The following is a 27,043-nucleotide window of genomic DNA, read 5'->3' on the forward strand; positions in this document are numbered from 1 at the left end:
CACCTGGGATGGACAGAAGGGGAGGAGGGTCAGGCAAGGAACAGAATGCTACAGCCAGCTCTAGCACAGCCACTTCCCTGCCTATCTCTGCATGTGTTAGCAGAGGGGAAGCGATCTACCTGTTAGCTACCTGCGACTGACCGGCAGATTGCCACGGAACCCCTGTGGATCTCTCGCTCTGCGGAACCCAGGTTGAGAAACCCTGTTCTAGACTGATCCTCCCAATAACCTCTCTGTAATATACAATATATCTATCTGCTCCTTGGGGAAACTGTAATGGTAGACAAAATGGTTCAGTTAAATTATAATTAATCCTAAAGTGAAATTGTAAACACTAGAAATTTTTAATAAAATAATTTATATGTTATACTTACCTGTTCTGTGCAAAGGTTTTGCACAAAGCGGCCCAGAACCTCCTCTTCTGGGGTCCCCCAATGGCGCTACAGTCTCCTCCTCCTGCTCTGTGTGCCCCTTTAGCAAGCTCCCTACAGAGCCTGTCTATAGATGCACACAGTGCAGTACTGCCCTGGGCCCGCTCCCCCTTGTCACAGGATTTGACTGACCGAAGCTGTTTCCCAGAAGCTCTCTTTCGAATTTATAGACTTCTAATATACACCCAGACATAACAAGGAAAGTTCTGTTTCAGCCTGGTATATTCACATGTAAAGCTAGTTGACACATTGTTTGTTATAGTTACTAATGTACATTTATTTGAAAAAGAAAGTACATCCCATGGAAATTGTTGACTTTTTTTCAACATATTTGAACATGCAAACATGAAATCTTTACCCAAAACAGTACCTACAGATTAAAGTGATATATTTATGGAAATAAATACCCATGGCCTTGAAAGCTGGCACTGCCTTCTTTAGTCGTAATGTTTAAACATTGTAGGTGTTTTTCATAACATATCCAGTCTCTGTCATCAACTCCGCTTCAGCTTTTGGACAAGTGGCCTTACATTCCCCTCAAGAACACTTTTTGATATGGTGTAGAATTCATAAATGACTGATGACTGCAGGCTGCCCAGGTCTTGAAGAAACATAGAAACCCTAAACCATAACATTTCCACCTCCATGCTTCACAGTTGGTATGAGATGGTTCTTTTGAAATGCTGTCTTCCGTTTCCGCCAAACATGTCTACTAAATTTTTGTTTAATCAGTCCACAGCACTTTGTCCCAGAAGGCCTGGTCTTTGTTTATATATTCAGCATAGCCTTGCTCTAATCTTTTTATAGAGCAAACCCAGCATTCACATGCAGGTTGAATTGGCATAATCACTTTCTTTGACAACAACTGTTGCCATAGTTACCTGCAGATCACACGATTATTGTCTCTACAGTGGAATGATACATAATTATACATAATAATTTGGTGATCACTTTTAATCCCTTGACAGACGGCTAAGCATCCACTACTTCTTTTATGTGGACCCCAAAGAGTTCCTATAATCTAGGTATGATGACACCAAACATGTCAATGGCAAAGAGAATACCCCTCTATAAATCTGAGGTTTAAATAAACTGGTCCTACCTCCATACTCTTTACAGAGGTTCTAATCACTGACACCTACTCTACAACACCAGATTCTAATTCCTTGGATTTAAAGTGGTGGAAAATGTTGGAGTGTACATACCTCTTCCCGGTGACAAATCTGCATTTTTGATTAGATAATGAGATTGTACACACCATGTCAATTTTATATGCCATTTGTTCAAGTATTTCACTGTTCTCATTTGAATGCAGATCTAGTATCTTGCCTTTTATTAAATCTGTGTGATGAAAAAGTCAACAATTTCCATGGGGTGTATATTTATTTGCAAAGTACTGTATTTTTTACTGCTAGACTTGACACAGAAATAAATATAATAGACTGTTTCTGTATTGTTTGAAGAAAAGATTGAACTTTACATCCCTGTGTGTCACTAAATAACTAAGTGTGTGTTGTATTTGTCAGTGTGACCCTAATTTAATGCATGTTTGTGTTTTCAATTTGCTGTGGTGAACTTAACCTGCTAACCAACAACTAGGAAAAAAGTGGGCCACATGAAGGGGCTCGACCAGTCAAAGCCATTTTTACATCTGACGGCAAAGTATTCACCACCGGTTTCAGCAGGATGAGTGAGCGGCAGCTGGCGCTGTGGGATCCGGTATGAGAAGGTGTTCTGCATGTTTATTTACTCTACCTATAAATATCTTTACTTATACTGACTTCCTGAGGTCTGCAGTCATACCAAGGTGACTGCTAATGTGATGAGGTAATGAGCATCTTTTTGATTAATAATAAATGCAGCTCTTTATTCCTGATATTGAAGTTAAACTCTGACATTGGCGTGCTAAAAAAACATTTGGGACAAAGCTGACCTCCAGTTTGCCACTGCACTGCCAGTATGATAAAAAGTACTCTTGGGATGCTTTTCATAGGAACTAGTGAAATTGAACAGCTCAGTTAAACTATAGCAATAGAGATGTCCACTGATCCAGATGTTACTTTACCTCCATGCAGATAAACACATGGGAAAATGTGACATTGGGAAAAAACCCACAGCCCATTCACACTGCCGCGACAGGATTTTGTGGGGCGACCTGTGATTTTGTGTCGGCGCGACTAGCATGGACTTCATATAATTGAAGTCAATGCAAGTCGCCTCCAGGTCGCCCCAAAGTAGTACAGGACCCTTTTTCTAAGTCGGAGCGACTTGTGTCGCTCCTATTAGAACGGGTCCTGTACTACTCAATTGCGAGCGACCGACCGCGACTTGTCAGGCGACCAAGTCGCCTGACAAGTCGCGCTAGTGTGAATGGACCCTCTATATAGACTGTCTTGTTTCTTTAGTCGCTGGTTACATTAACTGAGTTAATAGAATATATCAAATGATTTTGGGGGGATAATTGGCTCGGTGGTAGTAGTCATTTTAGTGAGATGCTGCCTGTCCAAAATTTAGTTTTTGGCAGGTTTAGGCAGCTCAAGTAGATGCAAATCTTGACTTTTAATATCTGGTACTAGTAAGCCACATTTAAATAGACTTCTGTAATATTTTATAGCTTCTCCAAGCCACCTGGGATCCCAATCGTCCCACTTATTGGACATGTAGGTTCTACAGTATAGCTCAGTTCTATAGCTTGTTCCTACTGCAATTTAATAAAATGACTTTCCATACCATGGCCATGAAATGGTGTATATCCTACCTGTACAGTATGCAGGTTAGAAATGTGAAGGTGGAACTAATATGCACTCAATCCATCCACTTTTACCAGAGCATAGCTACTAGTCCCACTGAATTGATTGGCGGCATTCTATTGAATGTCACATCAGAATTGTATTACATTGATTAAAATGAACATTAGCATTTACAAGAGCACAATGTTCCCCAATTTAGCTACATGTTCAGTTTAAAAAAAAAATATTTTTTGTTTTCATATAAAATTTTCTCCTGTACAGTCTTTCTTCAGGCTTATCTGTAGTTCCATAAAAGAAAGGAAAAGGAGGCGCAAACACCTACTGCATTACCCGTGGTACTGTTTAAAATGTTTTAATAAAATGCCTAATGCATATTAACAAACATGAAGAATTGAAATCGTGTTACAAATTCCCGTCACACGTATGTTGGAACATGTGCTGGAAGGCCACCAGAGCTTGCAGTGTTGATCTCTGAAGAAGGGAGCTTGACTCCCGAAACGCGTTAGCTGTCGCAATTTCCAGGACATGTTCCAACATACGTGTGACGGGAATTTGTAACACGATTTCAATTCTTCATGTTTGTTAGTATGCATTCAGCATTTTATTAAAACATTTTAAACAGTACCACGGGTAATGCACTAGGTGTTTGCGCCTCCTTTTCCTTTCTTTTATGCACCTGTTTTGGAGTTCCCTGCCTGAGGAGAGCAGCACACCAGTCTTCCCCTTTGGAGTGAGCGCTTGGCTGAAATATTTATCTGTAGTTCCAGCCTGTTACTGCACTTCTAAAAGAGAAAGATGGTAAGGCAGCCCAAAATGATCAATTTCATCAAATTTATACCCATCATTGGTGTTCAGATGAGGTTGTCTGTTAGTCTTTTATAGCTCACAAATTGACAAGTTATCTAGTGACTTGGGTTAAATATATTGATGATGTGAGGCAGTGGGTTTCATATTCATATTTTCACTTTGCAGAAAATTTTAGATTTTAAAATGACAACCCTTAGGCTCCATGTACACGGGACGTTGTTAAAAGTCCCTTTGAATGCTGGAATTTTTAGGACGTTTGAAACGTCCGTTCAGTCGCGTTTGTACACGCGTTTAGCGGGCGTTTAGCAGCATTTGCGGGCGTTTGCGTTTAGAAGCGTTCCTAGAGGTCATAAAAATTATTCCCCTTTAAAATGGAAAAACGCGAATGCTAAACGCGGGTCATCGCGTTCAGACGCGTTCGGACGCGTTCAGACGCGTTTGTGCATTTGAAACGCCGGGAAACACATGTTCGAACGCAAATAATTGCGTTCTAAAAACAGTCCCTGAACGCAACTGCCTGCAAATGACTGTAAACGACCTGGTGTACATGGACAGATAAGATAAAATGTAGATGGGTTCAGGGGCTTCTGAAAAAAACGCCCAACTGCTCCTAAACGGCCATTTCCAGCGTCCCGTGTACATGGAGCCTTATTGGCTAACTTGAGTTATTAAAGATGTAAACATTCAGGATAACTCGGGTCCCTTCTTCATTTTAGAAATGTATAAAGCCTAAAGTAGAGATCGGAGTTATCCAAAAGGCTTGCATCTTTAATAGCTCAAGATGGCCAATAAAATGTATCAATTAAACCCCACACTTCTTGCATTATTCATTGGTTTACACAGTACAACACTCTACTACTGCGTATCGTCATTTTGAAATTAATTAAAGAATAGTAACTGTGCAGTTTGCAAACAATGGTCAAAACATTTTGGCAGAGATGTCAGCAGTTTCTGGGTTCTTGACAAATCTCTGAAGCTCTTCATCCAGGGTCACCTTGGAAACTATAGCTGCAGAGGATTAGGAGTCAGTAACACACTGTCCTTTTTCCTCCTGCCAGGACAGTGAGCCTTTGTGTCTAAAAACATGTGATGACCAGTGTGTTTTCCATCTTACCTCTCCCCCTCACCTTCACAGGAGAAATGTGCCCCCCACGAGGGGATGAGACCAATGCGTGCCATTTTTACCAGAGATGGAAATATCTTTACAACTGGCTTTACACGGATGAGTCAGAGAGAACTGGGCTTATGGGACCCGGTAATGACAGCCACAATGCTAAGTCCAAGGAATTTGATTGCTATTGTCACTGTTTCTAAAGCATAAGGCCAAGATTGTATCCCTTTCCTGTCCGTTTGTTAGAGCAGTCATACAATTTTGGGTATTACATCACTATATATGTCAGCGCTAGTAGCACCCATGTTATTTCCTGGGACACACTCCTAATTCTAGGAAAAAATTGATAGTTGCAAGGGTAGAGGACGGTTTTCTATGGACAAGTACCTAATATTCCAAAATCCTGTTCAGCAATCAAAACATCTATACTTGCCCTAGTTACCCTACGCATACTGTCAACGTTTGGTGATAGTAATTCATGTGTTGTGCTAATAGGTGCTATGTACATATTCCCTGCCTTTGTACTAGGCTTTAATATTAAGCACATTGACTTTACTTAGCTAGACTTTTATAGATATTTTAAAAATCTGAGGAGATTTCAGTTTTTATTAACAAACGTCAATACACAACAGAACATGCAAAGCTGTATCTCGCCAATGAAAAGTGTGTTCCTCAACCCTGAGCCACACCTGACCTGTTTTCTCACAAGGATTTATTCTTCAATTTGTTGCACCATAATTAAGGTACCCAACAATTTTTAATCTATATTACATTGCCCTTGCATCTGGAAATTATGATTACCTAGTAAATAGTAAGTAATGTTGGAGAATCTGTGAATGGTATAAATTACTACTAGAGGCTCTATTTCTGTATGGACATCAGAGTTTCCAACATGGTCCTTATGCTTACAGTGACCAACAGCAGTACAAATCCAGGGCTCACAATGCAGTGTGTCAGCATGGCATATGCAGATATCTCTGGCCATGCTGCAAAGCATGATGGTTATGTCCAAGTTAACAAAGTAACAGTTGAAGATGTTTGTGGTGTATTCTAACCAAAGTTTTGATTTTTATTGGAAAATAGGATTCTGTACCATGGGGCACAAAATATCATAGAATATGTATTGATGTAGGTAATTACATGTATTTATTGCAATTACGTGGTTAGGGTATTTATTGCAATGATGTGGTTAGGGTACAACAGGGTTTGCAACCCAAAATATATCTTGCTGCAAGCATAATAAATAAACAAACTACAGATAGCTCAACGTTATTATGGATCTATCACTGTTAACATTACTGCCCTGAATATAGTGATTGTATGATCTAAGTAAAGAACAGTCATCCATTACTGATATCCTAACATGTACATGTGGTGTATAAGAATGTTGGGACAGGTAGACCTCACAATATAGAGAGCTTTGTTACTTCCAAGAAGCCCTCTGTTTAGAAGACCACTCCCAAAACCATTTTCAGCTATGCTTCAAGTTTAGATCTGATATAAACACTTTAACTGATTTTCAAATGCAGGACAGAACATATTTTTGGACTTTGATAAAGTTGCCTTACATGTGAAATGGAGAGAAATGAAGATTTTAAATGTTGCCTGTAACAGCCAGTTCGATTTCTGTTATACAGTTAAAAGAGAAGTATGGGATTCCGTTAGAACCGAGCGGTCAAACCCTGACGATCGCTCAGTTATCACAGCTCCCTAAGCAGAGAGCTGGTGACTGTTGTTTTTTTTGCTTTTTTTTTTTTTTTTTTTTTAACATGATAATAATGAGATTCTGCCTGTCTTTAGAGGACAACAGGAAGTGAGAGAAAATCTCCCTAAAGTGCTCCCTAAAATACCATCTTAGGCAGCTGTCATCTAAACAAGTGTTCTCATCAGGAGATTTCCCCATATTCCTCTTGTGGGGACTACTCAAAAATTGTCCTCCCTTTCAGTCCCTGTGCCAGTGTTTACCAGGACAAATACACTGTTCAAAAAAAATTAAAGGAACACTTTGAAAACACATCAGATCTCAATGGGGAAAAATATCATGCTGGATATCTATACTGATATGGACTGGGTAATGTGTTAGGAACAATAGGAGGCCACATGGTTTAGAGAAAAATGAAAATGATCAACCTACAGAGGGCTGAATTCAAAGACACCCCGGAAATCAAAGTAAAAAAATTATGTAGCAGGTTAGTCCATTTTGCTGAAATGTTATTGCAGCAACACAAAATGGTACTCAGTAGATTGTATGGCCCCCACGTGCTTGTATGCATGCCTGACAACGTCGGGGCATGCTCCTAATGAGACAATGGATGGTGACCTGGGGTTTTTCCTCCAAGATCTGGACCAGGGCATCACTAAGCTCCTGTACAAACTGAGGTACAACCTGGTGACATCGGATAGACCGAAACATGATGTCCCAGGGGTGTTCTATTGGATTTAGGTCAGGCGAGTGTGGGAGCCATTCAGTGGTATCAATTCCTTCAGCCTCCAGGAACTGGCTGCATACTCTCGCCACATGGGGCCGGGCATTGTCATGCATCAGGAGGAACCCAGGACCCACTGCACCAGCATGGGGTCTGACAATGGGTTCAAAGATTTCACCCCGATACCTAATGGCAGTCAGGGTGCCATCATCTAGCCTGTAGAGGTCTGTGCGTCCCTCCATTGATATGCCTCCCCAGACCATCTCTGACCCACCACCAAAACTGATCATGCTGAACGATGGTACAGGCAGAAAATCATTCTCCACGGCTTCTACGGACCCTTTCACATCCGTCATGTGTGCTCAGGGTGAACCTGCTCTCATCTGTGAAAAGCACAGGGCACCAGTGGTGGACCTGGCAATTCTGGTGTTCAATGGCAAATGCCAGTTGAGCTCCACAGTGCCAAGCAGTGAGCACAGGGCCCACTAGAGGATGTCGGGCCCTCAGGCCACCCTCATGAAGTAGGTTTCTGATTGTTTGGATAGAGACATTCACACCAGTGGCCTGCTGAATGTTATTTTTTAGGGCACTGGTAGTGCTCATCCTGTTCCTCTTGGCACAAAGGAGCAGATACTGGTCCTGCTGATGGGTTAAGGACCTTCTCTGGCCCTGTCAAGCTTTCCTAGAGTAACTTCCTGTCTCCTGGAATCTCCTCCATGCTCTTGACTGTTCTGGGAGACACTGCAAACCTTCTGGCAATGGCACATATTGATGTGCCATCCTGGAGGAGTTGAACTTTCTGTGCAACCTCTATAGGGTCCAGGTATCTCCTCATGCTTCCAGTAGTGAAACTGACCGTAGCAAAAGGCAAAACCAGTGAAAAACAGTTAGAAAAGATGAGTAGGAAAAAAAATGTCAGTGGCCTCCACCTGTAAAACCTATCCTGTTTTGGAGGTCATTGTTGCCCATATAGTGCACCTGTTAATTTCATTAACCCCAAAGCAGCTGAAACTGATGAACAACCCCCTCTGCTACTTATCTAACCATATCAATATCCCAGAAGTTTATATGACTTGATGCTATACTCTGATTAAAAAGTGTTCCTTTCATTTTTTGAGAAGTGTCGGTACTAATAATCTCCTAATAGTCTATTAAAATTATATATTTTTAATCATAAGTATAACAGTTCATAGATCTTTGGCATAGAGTAGCATTGTTATATCTAAAGTCTTTATCATTAATCTGTACACATAATGAATTTACTGATTCCATACACATAGTCATGGATTATTTTTTTTTACATTTTTGTTAAATCGATTAAATCAAAACAAACTTTCACTGAAATTCTATTTTTTACTCAATTTAAATGCAAACAGAGCTTGGTAATGGTTTTTTTTTTTTGTTTTTTTTATTAAATATGATATCCGACTGCTTGCTATGGGCAACATATTTAATCTTATTCTCTGAGGTTCTCGTAAAAAAGGCTCACTCATCTTTATGCATCAATAGAATGTTATCACAGAGGCATCAGAAAACATTATTACTTTGTTTAAAATCTCTTTACATCTAAAATGGTGTGCCATAACCAAGGGCACTCAGTAGTCCGAAGCAATTATTGTCCAATACAATCCAGTATACTAAAGTGATATAACATGTTGTTATTCCAGCAGCATACACCCACCCACCCAAAGGGAGCAGAGGCAAAAAGGATGATCTTAATGTGGGATGTTACTACAGACAACCATGATGGAAATCCAATGCAATCCATTGATAAATGATTGCTCACCATTCTTTATATTCTACACTCTGAAATAAAATGTAGAAGGACTTTATCAATAATTCAGCATTCTCACAGCCATATTTGATCTAGGGAGAACAAAGTACACTGTAAGAAACAGAAAGCTGCACCAGCAAGAACATGTTCATGTTCTGGCAAAGTTTCAAACAGTAAAAGACTCCTCTTAAATGACCGTACTGAATGTGTAAGTACAGAAGGCTTGAAGTAAGTAATGACTTCAGTCTTGAATTTAGAGCCCACTCATTGCCAGCTGAACATTGGAAATCACACTGCGTGTAACTTGCTGACGTTCCCTTCTATCTCTGTCATCACTGACCCATCTTAGGGGTCTTTACCTTCATTGGAATGGCCCTTTAAGTGCAAACCTTTCATAGTTGGGAGTTTTTTTAATCAAGTGGTAAAATTTGATGCCCGTATTTGTTTGTTGTTTTACAAAAACATGACATATTTCATATTCTGTGCAGATATAAATATGTAAAATGATCTTTGCCTTGTTATTCCTTTACTCTTTTCATTAAACCATTTACATTTCTCAGTGGAGATGTTTTGCTGGAAACATTCCATGTGCTGGTCATCGCTGAATATATCTTCGATGTAACTTTTAAATATGCAGCTGTCTAAGGAAATAAGAATGCGGTGACTCAGCCACACACCATGTCACTAAAATAAAATAAGTTGTTTTAATTTAGTTCTAAATTAAATTTTTTTTTCATCTTGGAGCTCAAATTGCGACTTTTCGTACATTCTTCTTTAAATAAACCGTTAAACAGAGACCTCAAAGTAAAAAAACATAAAGATCGTGGTCTGCACAAAATCATTGAAATAACATAAGTTTATAAGCACGCAAACCTGTTGAAGTGATATTTGTGCTTAGTCTAATAATTAATCTATAATAGGTTACCAAGTATTGTGGTTAGGTGCCCCTGGTTTTCTATGTGACCTAATAGTCAAATCGTACTGGTTTTATTAACATTGTATCCATGCAGCTAAGTATATATAAAACCATAGCTTATTTATTTTTATTTTTTTATTCTGGATAGAGTGGTGATGGAACCCAGTCAGACCCTGTTCATTTTGTCTTCTATGTCCCATTGGGGAGACCTCCATTTAATTTCTCTTCCGTTGAGGGAATCTATTCAGACACTTGTCACTGGAACTGGTTCTGCCTTCGGAAGACTTCCTCTCCTTTTTGTTCCAGAGAAAATTAATATTGTGGCCTTTCCCTCACTTTTAGTTCCAGTGACACTGACCGCCCAATCAAATACAGTGAGAATATCTCCTCATCGGGGGGACAAAGACAGCAATAGAAACCTAGCTGAGGTTCCAACTACTCTATCCAAAAGTGGTTCCAACTACTCTATCCAAAAGTTTTCACGTTAGATTTGTTTAACAAAAGGAATGTTTTTTTATTAATGGTGTGCCATAATTGAAGTGCAGCATGCAACTAAACAGACAACTAAAAGAGCTTTCCTTGAAATGTGAAATCATATCTACCCTGTCTATTACCTATAGAGTAACTTTGAAGAGCCTATAGCTTTGCAAGAAATGGATACCAGTAATGGTGTACTGCTCCCTTTCTACGATCCTGACTCCAGTGTAGTTTACCTCTGTGGAAAGGTAAATTTGTTTGTTTTTAATTTCAATAGTAATCCTTATATAAGATTATATGTGTAATTTAACATATTTTAGGCATGGCATTTACCTGTAAATGCCTCCCTTGTGTAGACATATGTTATTGTAGGCAAGAATAAATCTATTTAGCAGATGGAACCGTGTGATTCAACAAAATCAATATTCAGGGCTTTTTTTCCTCCGAGAATAAGTGCAGGAACTCCCCCCTTCTAAGTCACCCCTTGTCTCCGCCCCTACCCACCTCTGAGCACCGTCTCTTGGTTTCACCCACCTCCCAGTTCTGCCCCTTTTACAGAATACAGAACCAAGTATCATTTTGTGGTGCTAAAAAATTTGTATGGAATTTGTTATTAATAAGAAAAGCAGTCAAATATATACTCTGCAGCCAGCAACATTAGACGCCCCCCCCCCCCTAACAATAATAGACCCCCCTAGCAATAATAGACCCCCACACATCAAAAGAGCCCACCCCAGCAACATTCGATCTCTAAATAACAATTGACCCCCACACAGCAACAATGGACCACCCACAACAAAACACCACACCCAGCAACAAAAGATCCACCCAAGCAACATTAGACTCCCCAGCAGCAACAACAGATCTCCCAGCAGCCAGCATCAATAGACCTTCCAGCAGCAATAGAGCTACCAGCAACAATAGACCCTCACACAAAAATCGATCCCCACCAGTAACAATAAATCCCCATCATCATTAATAGACCCTCCTGCACACCCTGCACCCCTTTCTATTACATACATTCAGTGCTAGATGTGCCAGAATTGCGTTCCCCTGCATTCCTGCTGAAAAACAGCCCTGTCAATATTGAAGAAATAACATATGTGTGTATATTACCTACATAATATTTTGTCCACAAAGGACTATACAATCTTAGACAATTGTGCAATTTCATTTCATGTCTAGGTCCTGCTTTATGTGTTTATCATTTCTCAAAATTAAACTCTAAATTGAAACAGGTGCTTGTGCTATATTTGCTACTTTTAGCTATCTGATTTTTGAAAATGGATGTAGGGATTTACTATTTCCATTGCCTTGTTTCAGGGTGATAGCAGCATTCGATACTTTGAGATAACAACTGAAGCTCCTTATGTTCATTACTTGAGTACTTTCAGCAGTAAGGAACCTCAGAGAGGAATGGGTTTCATGCCCAAGAGAGGGCTGGATGTCAGTAAATGTGAAATTGCAAGGTAAGCTGGTAGGGGCCTAGATGAAGTTGAGCAGTTGCAAGGATGTTAAGTCTATTGTGTGGTCCAATGGGTGCGTGGGTGTGTACAGTGCAAAAGGTTTAGTCACTTGTGAATGTGAAGTGAGAGTGCTTTCAATCAAAATTCAATATTTCGTTTTTTGTGTAATATGTGTTTTCTTTAATTGTTATTAAAGGTTTAGAGAAGGGAATAGTATAGAGTAACATAGAGAAAATGTTCCAGGCCATCACACATTGGCAAAAAAAAAATGAGAAAAAAAAACATCTTCTATCTATGTACATGCAAGCATAAATCTGTTTATATTTACTACAGCGCGTTTTGATAAATTTTGATGTAGGCATTTTGAAGTTGTGCCATATTCCCTAATTGATGGAGGGGTGGTTAATCCCCAGTGCCTGGGGATCAGGGCTTCAGATGCTGACTGGCAGATTTTTAAGTTACCCTTAATGGGCCTTGGACATAAAACCTAGTAAAATGGAAGAAAGGGCAGCTTCAAGAACCAATTTCTACAAAATCCTGAATAACATTTAATATACACTACAGTATATTGTCAAAAGTATTGGGACACCTGCCTTTACACGCACATAAACCTTAATGCATCCCAGTCTTACTTCGTAGGGTTAGATATTGAGTTGGCTCACCCTTTGCAACTATAACAGCTTCAACTCCTTTGGGAATGCTGTCCACAAGGTTTAGGAGTGTGCCTATGAGAAGGTTTGACCATTCTCCCAGAAGCACATATGTGAGGTCAGGCACTGATGTTGGACAAGAAGGCCTGGCTCGCAGTCTCTGCTCTAATTCATCCCAAAGATGTTCTGTTGGGTTGAGGTCAGGACTCTGTGCAGGCCAGTCAAGTTCCTCCACCCCAAACTCGCTCATTCATCTCTTTATGGACCTTGCTTTATGCACTGCTCTAAATCATTTGGTGGGAGGGTGATTATGATGTGGGGTTGTTTTTCAGGGGTTGGGCTTGGCCCTTAGTTCCAGTGAAGGTAACTCTTAAGGGGTCAGCATACCAAGACATTTTGGAAAATTTCATGCTCCTAACTTTGTGATAACAGTTTGGGGATAGCCCCTTCCTGTTCCAACATGACTGCGCACTAAGGGATCTGTTGAGAGGGTCACTGACCTACACACAACTCTAACTAATTGTTGATCTTTCCTCAGCCAAGACCTAAGGAGAGCCATTACCTATATGGATACTTTGCCGTTAGAGGTTAATCACCCCTGCTGCCACTTTTACCTGAGAGCTACAGCCTTCAACACAACACCAGAGACCGAGTCCAAATCCGTTAGTACCCCAGAACGCTGATTGCCCCTTGTGCATCTCTCCACACTGCATGATACATCAGTACATAACTTCTTCCCCTCCACAGCCCTTTTGGAACTAGCCTTTTTTCTGCAATTCTGCTCCATGGGTCCTACCTACACACTGAACCCAACTCTACTTTTATTTGCTGTTGAACTTCACCCCAAGAGACTACTTTACTGCTCTTGTGCACCAACATTAAAGGGCCCAACATCACCGGCAGAAGTGTTTTTAAGAACTGCTTAGAATTCCTCTATACCTGAGGGAAGGACTGGGTTGTTGTTAGTGTATGAAACTTACAGGCTTAAGCCTAGCCCCTTGTCTGAGAAACCTAAAGTGACCTAGCCGGTTATGCCTTTTTAGTAGTCAACTACAGTCACTTGGGGTATAATCTCTCAGCCAGAGAACTATCGTTTTTATTCTTAATACTGCAGTACACACCTAATCTAGCCTTAAAGGTACCTGGGCTTTCTGCATTGTATTTTTATTGTACTGTTTTCATATGTTGACACTGAACTACTGATCTGCTGTGTTACCTCTTTAAATCTGGTCTACCAATACAATCTACCTATTTCTAAAAGGTCAGTGTGTGCCATCTTTTTGTGACTGTTGGGAGTCCCTGGTCATGGTATTCTGGTGGTATCAGTAGGAGTGGGGTTTTGCCTAGAGCCAGATAAAATGCAAAGGTCCCAATAACACCAGCGGCTCCTGGAGGGGGAGGGGGGGTGTTAACGCTACATTTGGAACAGCCTATCTGTCGAGTTCCATAAAACACTGTGTGCAACTGTATATTGAGAAATCAATGCGGTTTCCTGTTTTTGAATTCTTAATTTTGGACAAGGTGCATACAGACAAATGCACGGCCTTTATACTGTATATACTGTGCATTCTGTATTGTTACATTTCAAGCAGGTCAAGTTATATGCAATACAAGTAGGACACCCCTAATATCAGGAATGTATGCTATTTTAAAGGCAAAGGCTGGGCAAAACAAAAATTTTGTTTATTTTATTTTTTTCTATTTATGCACTTTTTAGATTAACTGATAAGGTAGTATTAATTGCATTATTTTTTAAAGCAACCTCACTTAGCAGCACTTTTTTAAAAGTACCCAATACTTTAGCACAGCACTGCAGATAGATTAGATCAGTTTAGTTATATGGATCATTGGTGTACAATTTATCCAGGGATCATATTTTGATGAATTTGGTGACCTCTTGTGGACAGAAATTAATCTAGCAGAGAGAACTTAAGAGGAACTCAAAGGATATGCAAAAAGTAAAGTAAACCCTATTAAAATGAATATGTGAAATAATCAGAAATATTGGCATACTCTTTGCATCCTTTTTTCAGTGTGCTATTTTTTGCAGCAGTTAGAGGGCATGCAGAAACAAGGCAGCTTATAGATTAAGGTCAGCAATACATGGATCGAAATTTAGCCAGTTCAGCAAGGACAAGTCAAGATTCGAACCATGTATGGGCAGGCTTAGTGTACCCAAGTCGATCCATCGATTGACTTGGGTACAACCAGCCTGTTGTGGTGTTCTTCCAGCCTGGAAGGCTCCTCATCAGTGGCGGCCAGTCCACAAGGGATGCAGGGGCGCCTCCTCCCCCCAGCGTGCACGATTAAACATGACCATACACTGTGTGGGGCTCCAGACCAACAGGTCTCTACCAGGTCCGTCACCCCCTTACACATGCCCAGAGCCCAAGGCCCTAATTGGCCTGTTTAATCCACTGTGCCCTGAACCCATCCACCCTGCGATACTGGCAGATCCACACTCACCATCGGCTTTCGGCTTCCCACCCCGGCCAATCGGGACAGGAGGCCGAAGACCCAGATTGGGTCAACATAGAAACTGCAGCACCGGGCACCAGGGGAGCCGGGACCGCTGGAGGATGAGTGCAGAGTAAGGACACAGCCTGTCAAACATCTTCCTTATTTTCTGAATGCTTGCAGGAATATTGCAGAGAGAGTGATCTGTATAGGAGCTGAGCTGGGATTATGGAGCAAACTGTCAGAAAACAATGCACTTATTTCAGTTAAAGGAACTAGTGACAGACAGGCATGTTTGCTCCAATCACAGGCAGTGGTGGTGCCGGTATCCAGGGGAAAGTGTCTTTGGCTGGAGGGGCCCGCCTGCGCCCCCCCAGAATCCTCCAGCACCAGCTGCCACTGCTCCCCATGCTCCCCTGCTGGCAGAACACAATAGCACTGCAGAAAGTATTACCCCACCCACACACTGTTGATGGAAGAATCAAGCGATTTTCTTTTCTTCTACCTATGGTGGAAAGAAAGAAAATCAAATCCTCTATGGGCTGCCTAAGTCTTTTTATTCGTTCAAAGAACAATAGATAGCAGCAACTTGTTGCAGAAATGTGCAAGGTTTAATGTAGATGCATTAGAATGTACCCAGCACATGCAATGACATACTTAATGTAGAACTAAAGGCAAAACGTTTTTGGAAAGAGCAAGGGAGGGTTATAACCCCTGTCAGCTGTGTTTTTTTTTTTTTTTTTTTTGCCATCTTTGTCCCTTTGGAGAAATTTCACTTCACTTCCTGTCCCATAGCCAAAACAGGAAGTGAGAGGAAATCTCTCAAAAGTGAGGGAATCCCTGGTTGTCACCAGAAATAGTGTGCCCATTGGAAGATTTCTCCTCTATTCCTGTTCTGGTGACAACCCAAATTTTGGGATTTTCTTTTACCTTCACTTTTGACGATAATGGTAAACATGACAAATATAGAGGGTACCTATCCCTAATGAGGGCACAGACAGCAATAAAAAAACACTGTTCAGATCCCTCCCTACTCTTATCTAAAATTTAAAAAGAAAAATGTTGCCCTTAGTGACACTTTTTAGTATACAAATTAGGAGAGAAAATCTGCTAGTCAAAATAATGTTTATTCTTGCTAATTGTTTAGGTGCTGTTGAAAGTTTACTGTTTTATAGAATCTGTCACTTGTTACCCCTACTCCTTAACCAACTATGTTCAACTTTTCAATGGTTGACATGACTGTCTGGAATTAGATTTCAGCTCAGAGGTTGGGCAGGGGCCACTGTGTTTAGCAGGTTCACATTCATTTGGTTGAGTATCAAGGGGATAGATTTCTTTTAATTACAGTATACGCTTCCAGTAATAATTTAAAGGGACATTTATTTGCTGTTGCACCATCATAGTAGCTGTATTAAGTGCTTTCCTTTACTTACTCTCTTCACTTGAAAATAATATATTCAAGTAAGTATTATATTATTTCTTTATACTGCAAACTTTACTGATCCATTAGAACTACAACTATTTCTTTCTTTTTATACTGTATGTACATTCTGTTTTGTTTTGTATGTGGAGTGCCCTTGACCTCATGATTGTCTTTTCTTTGATGGATCTTATATTGTGTTTTCCTTACTCTTAAGGCTCTGTTCACATCTAGCCGTTTTTGGGGGATTTTCTGCTCTAAGCCTCAGCTCTAAAAATGCCCAACAAGACAAATCCTATTCATTTTATTTGGCCCTGCTCACATCTGAGCGTTCTGTCGCCTTAAGCAAAATGCCCGTCGCTCAAAGTAAATGCGCTTCTTTTTTGGCAGATTACAGGCGTTTTTATTAAATTCCATTGGTCACTTGTCAACTTAGAAACGCCTGCACAAAAACGCTGCAAAGATGCCCCAAAAATCCAGAAAAAACTGCTGAAAAGGCCTGTAAAAGTATCAATGCCTAGATGTGAATGTAGCCCAAGTACGGCATCTTTTGTTTTGTGCATTAAATATACAAATAAGAAAAATGCAATAAAAGTGTATATCTCGGCAAAGAAAAACAAAAATATATTCCACACATTTCTGCAGTACATCCACATTTCACTTTATCACTATAAAATGCTGCTAGTACGTAAAAATACTGGTTAATCTGCCAGTTAAACCACACAGTTCCTTTGCTGCACTGAAATCCCAAACAGTGTCAGTCCTGCCCATTTCTCATTTCGGATTACAGAACATTTCATCCTCTGCTCATCTATGGAACATATGCTGGAGGTCACTTGTTATTGCCATTGTCATTGTCATTAAATGCTTCTCTCAGCAAAATGGTATTTGTTCCTCCATTTATATAGTCCGGTGTGTATGTGTATAGTGGTGGTAGGAAGGAAGCATGTTGTATTCTCTTTAATGGTGATTAATTCGTAATCTTAATACATTTTTGTACATATCTGTGCAGGTTTTACAAGCTGCATGAAAGAAAATGTGAGCCCATTGTTATGACAGTACCTAGGAAGGTGAGCTAAGTATCATCATAGTCTTATTAGGCAATCATGAACTTCACTATTTTCCATTATAAGAATATTACACCAGAAAGGAAAAAAAACATTTTTTTTCCAACAGCCCCATCATGGGCCTCGAAAATATTAATGATCACCAAACACAATGGTCATACTCACTTGATGACATTTAATAAATACAGTTAGGTCCATTATAGGCACAATTTTCATACTTTTAGCTCTGTATGTCACCAAAATAAAATTAAAATGAAACAATCTAAATGAATTTAAAGTGCAAACTTTCAGCTTTAGCTCAAGGGGTTGAACATAAATATCAAGTACACATTTTAGGACCTTTTTATACACAGTCCCCCCGTTTTCAGGGGATGAAATGTAGCTGGACAAATTAATATATTCATAAAATGTTCATTTTTAATATTTTGTTAAAAATTCTTTACTGGCAATGACTGCCTGAAGTCTGGAACCCATGGACATTACCAAAGACTGGGTTTCCTCCTTTCTGATGCTTTGCTAGGTTCTAACTGCAGCTGACTTCAGTTGTTCTTTGTTTGGGGGTCTTTCTTGCCTTTCATTCTGGTACAGATTAATATTAGTTTCATCCGTCCAAAGAATGCTTTTCCAGAACTGGTCTGACTTTTTTAGATGTTTTTTTGGCAAAGTCTAATCTGGCTTGTCTATTCTTCAGGTTTATGAATGGTTTGCACCTTGTGGTGAACCCTCTGTATTTGCTCTCGTGAAGTCTTCTCTTGATTGTAGATTTTGACAATGATACGCCCACCTCCTGGAGAGTGTCCTTCACTTGGATGTTGTGAATAGCTTTTTCTTTACCATAGAGAGGATCCTGCGATCATCCACTACAGTTGTCTTCTGTGGACGTCCAGGCCTTTTTTTGTTGTGTTTTTTTTTTTTTTTTCATAATTTTACAATTTATTATTAAGTTTTTATATTTTTTCAAATACAAAAGGAAAAACAAAAGTAGATAAAGAATGAACACTAAAAATGCTACAAAATTACCAAGAGAAATCTGTCACAGCATATACACACTAATACTCTCAAGTATTGTAATGAGGCTCCAATTCTGGAGCCATAATCCGCTAACATATAAAACATGGACTACCGGAGAGCAGACAAGTCTCACACACACACACACACACACACAAGTTTATAGCGAGTTCCCATGTATACATAAAGAGGATATAATCCAATGTAGTCCAGGCCTTTATATGTTTCTGAGCTCACCAGTGCGTTGTTCTTTCCTCAGAATGTACCAAACTGTTGATTTGGCCACTTCTAATGTTGCTGCTATCTCTCTGATGGATTTGTTTAATTTTTGAAGCCTTACAATGGCCTGTTTCACTTGCATGGACAGCTCCTTTGAACGCATGATGTAGATTCACAGCAATAGATTCAAAATGAAAATACCACACTTAGAATAAATTCCCAGATCTTTTACCTGTCTAATTGATGACGAAATAACAAAGGAGTAGCCTACACTGGGCCATAAAACCGCTTTGAATTGAATTGTCCAATTACTTTTGGTCCCTTGAAAAAGGGGGGTGGCTATTCTTAAGAGCTGTCATTTCTAAATACTTCCTCTGATTTGGGTGTACATCACTGGGTCTCATCCTACTTATCCCAACGTACCTTTAGTGCTACTTACAAGTCTACTAGCTCCTCTCCTTGTCTTTTCCCTGTAGGTGGGTCCCCCCCCCCAAGGTTCTTTTCTTGGACCTCTCCTTTTCTCAATCTACACCTCCTCCCTGGGTCAGCTGATTCTTTCAATATCATCTTTACACTGACTACACCCAGACCTATCTCTCCACCCCTCATCTCACCCCATCAGTCTCCTCACCAATCACCAACTTACTAACAGACATATCAGCCTGGATGTCACATCTCTTTCTCAAACTCCACCTATATAAAACCAAGGTCCTATTTCCTCCCCCACGTTCCTCTTCCCCCTACTTTCTCTGTTAAAATGAATGGCTCATCTATCAAACTGTCCTCCCATGCCAAGGGTCTAGGTGTAATCCTGAACTATCCTTTCGGCCCCACATCCAGTCCCTGTCCAAAGCTTGCCGCCTCAACCTCCGCAACATATTCAAGATGTGCCTCTTCCTAACCAACGGCACCATAAAGCTTCTAATCCACTCCCTGGTCATCTCTCGTCTTGATTACTGCAACTCCCTCCTCATTGGCTTACCTTTAAATAGGCTATTCCCCCTTCAGTCTAGCATGAAAGCTGCTGCCAAGCTTATCCACCTTACAAACCGCTCTGTGTCTGCTACCTCTCTTTGCCAATCCCTCTATTAGCTGCAACTCAACCTACAAATGAAATTCAAGATACTTACCATAACTTACAAAGCCATCCATTACCTGGCCCCCAGCTACATCACTATCCTGGTCTCAAAATCCCAATGAAATCGTTCTTTGTTCCTCCTAGGACCTCCTGCACCTATCTCCCTTGTCCCCTCTTCCCCCGCCTCCAGGACTTCTCCCGAGCCTCTCCCATCCTCTGGAATGCTCTACCCCAATCTGTCCGACTATCTCCTACTTTCTCAACTTTCGGACGATCCCTAAAAACCCATCTCTTCAGAGAAGCCTATCTGGCCCCCACCTAACGACTGTACATTTATTTTCTCCATCAGCACATACCCCACAATTATTACCTTGTGTATCTCTTGACCCTCCCTCTTAGATTGAATGCTCTAAAGAGCAGAGCCCTCTAAATTCTACTCTATTAAAGTATATTGTAGCTGTAATGTCTACCCTCAAGTGCTGTGTAAACTGTCGGCGCTATATATATCCTGTATAATAATAATACCCTCAAATAAACCTGAGAGTGTGCACTTTCAGCCCATATCCATTATATAACTATAGTTTGACTATGTTTTGTTAAATACCTAAAAAAAAAAAAAAAAAAAATAAGTGTGCCTGTGTCCAAATATATATGGACCTAACTGTCAATGCTCCTATTAACTCAATGGGGACATATTTTTATTTTTTTAGTCATACCTGTTTAGTTATGAGGAAAAGCTGCTGCGCACATTCTAATCTTTTAAAATCTTCTTTATCATGTTTCGTCTATGGGGTGCAGATATGTCATGAAATAAAAGCAAAATAAAATGTGACACTTCTGATATGTGTAGCGTTTGTCATCAGTCATCACTGGGTTGTAGGCCTTTTAGCAGTGTTGTTTGTGCTCTCTTTGTGCAGAACATGGAAAAAATGTACTTCCAGTGCATCCGGAAAGTATTCACAGTGCTTCACTTTATCCACATTTTGTTGTTACAGCCCTATTCCAAAATTGATTAACTTCATTATTTTTCTCAAAATTCTACAAACCATACTCCATAATGACAAGGTGAAAGAAGTTTGTTTGAAATCTATGCAAATTTATTAAAAATAAAAAACAAAACAAATCGCATGTATATAAGTATTCACAGCCTTTGCTCAATACTTTGTTGAAGCACCTTTGGCACCAATTATAGCCTCAAATCTTTTCGAGTATGATGCTACAAGCTTGGCACACCTCTTTTTTGGGATGTTTCTCCCATTCTTCCTTACAAGACCTCTGAAGCCCCATCAGGTTGGATGGGGAGCGTTGGTACACAGCCATTTTCAGATCTCTCCAGAGATGTTCAATCGGGTTCAAGTCTAGGCTCTGGCTGGGCAACTCAAGAACATCCACAGAGTTGTCCCTTAGCCACTCCTTTGATATCTTGTCTGTGTGCTTAGGGTCGTTGTCCTGTTGCAAGATGAACTGTTGCCCCAGTCTAAGGTCCCGAATGCTCTGGAGCAGGTTTTCATCAAGAATGTCTCTTTACATTGCTGCATTCATCTTTCCCTTGTTCCTAACTAGTCTCCCAGTTCCTGCCGCAGAAAAACATCCCCACAGTACGATGCTGCCACTACCATACTTCACTGTAGGGACGGTATTAGCCAGGTGATGAGCGGTGTCTGTTTACCTTCAGACATGACGCTTGCCATTCAGGCCAAAAAATTCAACCTTTGTTTCATCAGACCAGAGAATTTTGTTTCTCATGGTCTGAGAGTCCTTCAGCTGCCTTTTGGCAAACTCCAGACGGGCTGTCATGTGCCTTTTATTGAGGAGAGCCTTCTGTCTGGCCACTCCACCATACAGGCCTGATTGGTGGAGAGCTGAAGAGATGGTTGTACTTCTGCAAGGTTCTCCTTTCTCCACAGAGAAACGCTGGAGCTCTGTCAAAGTGACCAATCGGGTTCTTGGTCACCCCCCCCCCCCCCCCCCGACCAAAGCCCTTTTCTCTTGATCGCTCAGTTTGGCCAGGCAGCCCGCTCTAGGAAGAGTCCTGGTGGTTCCCCAGATCTGTGCCTCGATACAATTCTGTCTCGAAGGTCTACAGACAATTCCTTGGACTTCATGGTTTGGTTTGGACTCTGACTCACACTGTTCGCTGTGGGACCTTGTATAGACGGGTGTGTGCCTTTCCAAATCATGTCCAGTCAACTGAATTTACCCCAGGTGGACTCTAATCAAGTTGTAGAAACATCTAAAGGATGATCAGTGGAAACAGGATGCATGTGAGCTCAATTTTGAGTGTCATGGCAAAGGTTGTGAATACTTATGTACATGTGATTTTTTTTTAAAGTTTTTTTTTATTTTTAATACATTTGCAAACATTTCAAACAAACTTCTTTCACTTTTTTTATTATGGGGTATTCTTGTGGAATTTTGAGTAAAATAATGAATTTAATCCATTTTGGAATAAGGCTGTAACATGACAAAATGTGAAAAAATTGAAGCCCTGTGAATACTTTCTGGATGCACTGTGTACCAAGCATTGTGCAATCTAATGAGTACATGTTTTGTATCTTTCAGTCAGACCTTTTCCAGGACGATCTGTATCCAGACACACCAGGACCGGAGCCAGCTTTGGAAGCAGATGATTGGTTTGCAGGACAGAACGCTGACCCTTTATTGGTATCATTAAGAGATGGATACGTTCCTGTCAAAAACAGAGAGTTTAAAGTCACCAAGAAAAACATTCTGGACAACAAACCTCCAACTGCGCCACGTAGAAGCTACTCTTCCTGTGACTCTGGCTTCTCAGTAAGTTAGACTTTTGCTTAGCTAAAGAGAGGCTTTACAGAATCAGCATAAAGAAAACAATAATTGAGAAATAAAGCGCTGTACCAATCCGAATTGCAACACCATTTTTCAATGGGTAAAATCGTGACTGTTTATTGAACAAACTACGACTTACAGGGACAGGCAGTGGCCACATGAAGCGTTGACTACACTAAGAAAGTACCTGGAAGTGTAGGCTGCAATAATGACAGGTTACTCCAACTGGTTCCAGTGGAGACGGCTCAGCTGTGTGATGGAGGAGATAAACAGCCAAGTGGGAAGAGAGGTGGTAAATCAATCCGGTAGGGATCCAGTACCAAAGTGGGGTCCTGTTGGTGGCAGAGCAGCCGTCCACAACATCCAGGTGAGTAAACTGGCTGAGGCACTCTGAACTGACAGCCGCTCCACGGAGGGAGCCACACACGGAGAGAACATCACGGGTCTAGCAGAAGTAGATGCTGTTTGCTGGAAGAGAAGGGCAGCAAGGAGGTGAAACATGGTGCGGAGCCCAGACGTGGCTGAAGGAATGGGGATGTATATTAGGCCAGCTGCAAAGACTACATGTTTCGGGGTAAGACCCCTTCTTCAGGTCGCATGAAGCTGCCTAGCAACAGGAAAACAAGGGTTTAAATAGAACAACACAGGGGATGGTTAAAGGAAGGAAGGAAGGGGGGGGGGATGGAGGTCCATGTCATTCATGCTGACCTCTCCTCCAGTAAAAAAGAAGCTACAAATCTTTAAAGCAATTAAGTCTGTTATTATCCATAGTCCAAAATGTCATACATGATAATATTAAAAATACTGATTGATGAAAGAAAGACAGAACAAAAATTATTATATTATTGATAATAATGAAAAAATGTGTATAGAAAGCATATATATATGCCCATGCATGTATATATGTGAGAATGAATATATGTGTGAATGTATGGAAAACCATATCCACCATGTCAGCAGTGTTTCTTCCAACATGAGCGCATACTGGCACTCATGCTTACATGTATCGGGTGGTGTAGCTCGCGAAGGTTTATAAATTGTAGAACTAAAAAAACGTCAGAATAAAACACTAAACTAGCAATAGATGGATGTGAGTTACATAACAGTATGGGCGTCCAACTCCTCATTCAAACCTTGGCGGGACAAAATATCGAGCTTATATATATCCAAAGAGTCTCTCTTGGGACAACAGATCTTTTGTTGTCCATCAGAGATCCCTTGGGTATGTACTCATTAGCTAGGACCGATAGATCCCTGATGTTTTTGCCATGATGGGTAGCAAAATGACAAGGAACACTATGTACATCATCTCTTTTCTTGATAAGCCTACGGGGTTTGCCCACTCTAGTACGGATATGCTGTATAGTACGACCCACGTACATAAGATTGCAAGGGCACTGCAGGACATAAATTACAAACTGAGTGGAGCAGCTAATGAACTGGTTGTTGTTGTAGTTCTTTCTGGAACTATCATTAAAATTTGGTGAAATTGACCCCATAGGAATGAATGGCGGAATGTTCAAAACTAGAGTGGGGCCTGAAAATTAGTTAGAGGGTGAGCGAAGAAATCTTGCCACATTTTCTAAACTGCTGCCACTCCCTCATTTTTAAGGCAACCTATACAAATGTTACTTCAAAACGTTTGCCTATCCATGTGATCATTTGTTTCCAACTCACGCCGTCCATTGACATTCATTAAAACTGCACTCAAACCATCTCAAATTTCAAGGCCGTTTTCTAACCTGTGACAGTGCCTTTAGTTTGAATGTTTCATAGAGATACTATACAAAAAGTATCCGCCAGGGTCTTGTGATTCCTACGGTATAAGTCTCTAAGCTGTGAGATTTAGAACTTTTACACTAGAGCCGTATGAAGATGGGCTCCTCCAACTTTGGTAAGTTGCCCCATAATAATGAATGGCGGAATGTTCCGGAAGGTTCAAAACTAGACCGTTTGTTTCCAACAGCCAAAACTTCTTAACTGCTGCCACTCCCACACACCCCCCCCCCCCCACGCACACCACACTTGTACACACACCACTTACACACACCACACAAACTGCTGCCTCTCCCACACACACACACATTGTTACTCCGCCCACTCCAGCTTTAGACTACCGGTGGCGGCAAGAACACTTCACACAATTGTACGTTTTCTAGTTATCAATATTATAATAATTTTTGTTCTAGTCTTTCTTTCATCAACCAGTATTTTTAATATTCTCATGAATGACATTTTGTACTATGGATAATAACAGACTTAGTTGCTTTTAATATTTGTAGCTAATATTTGTAGCTTCTTTTTTACTGGAGGAGGGGCCAGCATGAATGACACAGACCTCCATCCCCCTCTCCCCTCCCCTTCTTTTGACCATCCCTTGTGCTGTCTTATTTAAACCCTTGTTTTACTGTTGCTACCCAGCTTCGTTTGACCTTTTAGAAGGGATGTTGCCCCTAAACATCTAGTCTTTACCGTCTGCCTAATATTCATCCCCATTCCTTCAGCCACGTCTGGGCTCGGCACCATGCTTCACCTCTATGCTACCCTTCTCTTGCAGCCACCAGCATCTACTTCGGCCAGACCTGTGACTTCCTCTCTGGGCGATGTGTGCGGCTCCCTCCATGGAGCAGCTGTCAATTCCGTGTGCCTCGGCCGGTTTACTCATCTGGATGTTCTGGACGGCCGCTCTGCCACCACACAGGAACCCACTTTGGTACTGGATCTCTACAGGATGCATTTACCACCCCTCTTCCCCTTGGAGCCTGGCTGTTTATCTCCTCCATCACACAGCTGAGCTGTCTCATTCCCTGTCATTCATGCAGCCTACACTTCCAGGTACTTTCTTATTGTGGACAACGCTTCATGTGTCCACTGCCTGTCCCTGTAACCCGTGGCTAGTTCAATAAAAAATCATGATTTTACCCATTACAGAATGGTGTTGCAATTCTGCCTTGGTACAGCGCTTTATTTCCCAATTGTTATTTTCTTTATACTGATTAGTGATGGGCCGAACACCCCCCTTTTCGGTTCGCACCAGAACATCTCGAACAGGGGGAGAATTCTAGCTAACGAACAAACTCTACTAAAGTCTATGGGATACGAACATGAAAAATCAAATTTTTAAAGGTTTATAAGTGAGTTATTGCCATAAAAAGTGTATGGGGACCCGGATACTGCCCTGGGGAACATGCATCGATGCAAAAAAAGTTTTTAAAATTATCTTTTTTTACAGGAGCAGTGATTTTAATGATGCTTAAAGTGAAACAATAAAAATGAAAAATTCCTTTTAAATATTGTGCCTGGGGGGTCCCCTTAGTCTGCCTGTAAAGTGGCGCATTTGTACGATGTATAGATCTTGCTGCAGCACTACTGACATTTCTAAATGAAAAAATGTCATTTAAACTTGCTGGCGACTGTAATGTATTGTCGGCTCCCGGCAATACAGATAACAATAAAAACACGCCAAATAAAAAAAAAAAATGGCGTAGGTCCCCCCCCCCCCCCCAAAATCCATACCAGACCCTTATCCAAGCACACAGCCTGGCAGGTCAGGAAGGGGGTGGGGATGAACCATACCAGGCCACCTGACCTCAACATGGGGGGGGGGGGGGTGGGTGCTTTGGGGCATTCCCTATATAAGAACTGTGAAAATGTGAATAGGCAGTCCATGGGAAGCCTTCACCGAGAGCAGAGCTTTTTTATTTTTTCCTTTTTTTTTTTTTCTGGTGAGTAGGTGCGGAGGGCAACTGGTTGGCAGGTGCAGCAGGCAGCGTGATTGACAATGGATTTACTTCGGGGGACACAATTTTTCTATTTTTAAATAAGGGATTTGTCAAAAACTGTCTTGTGTATTTCTTATACACTTTTTTGGTGAATGGGTAGGGGTACAATGTACCTGATACCCAATGGCATGGAGGGGGGGGCGGAATCTGGGGGCTCTCTTGTTAAAGGGTTTTGATAAGCCCCCCACCCACAGACCTCCACAGCCCAGGGTTGTCGGGTAGAGGCCCTGGTCCCCATCAACATGGGGACAAGGTGCTTTGGGGGCACCCCAAAGCATTCTTCCCATGTTGGGGCAAGTGTATGGTTCAGGAGGGGGGCGCTCGCTCGTCCCCCCCCCCCTTTCCTGGCCTGCAAGGCTGCATGATCCAAAGAGGGTCTGGTATGGATCTTGGGGG

At 41.1% G+C, this 27,043-nt stretch overlaps 1 protein-coding gene across 3 annotated transcripts in view; it reads left to right on the plus strand.

Annotated features, from left to right (window-relative positions):
- CORO6 (coronin 6) overlaps nt 1-27,043 on the plus strand; it is a 137,559-nt gene that overhangs the window by 103,504 nt on the left and 7,012 nt on the right. The window contains exons 6-11 of one of the 3 annotated variants that reach the window (XM_082244859.1): nt 2,031-2,150; nt 5,124-5,243; nt 10,836-10,940; nt 12,016-12,161; nt 17,698-17,755; nt 22,620-22,850. In XM_082244859.1, coding sequence (XP_082100985.1) covers nt 2,031-2,150; nt 5,124-5,243; nt 10,836-10,940; nt 12,016-12,161; nt 17,698-17,755; nt 22,620-22,850 — 780 coding nt within the window. The remainder of the gene's footprint in view (nt 1-2,030; nt 2,151-5,123; nt 5,244-10,835; nt 10,941-12,015; nt 12,162-17,697; nt 17,756-22,619; nt 22,851-27,043) is intronic. The other 2 variants (XM_082244858.1, XM_082244857.1) reach the window with 2 other exon arrangements.

This window comes from Pelophylax lessonae (assembly GCF_965119305.1).
Source record: "Pelophylax lessonae genome assembly, chromosome: 2".
NCBI classification, from domain to species: domain Eukaryota; kingdom Metazoa; phylum Chordata; class Amphibia; order Anura; family Ranidae; genus Pelophylax; species Pelophylax lessonae.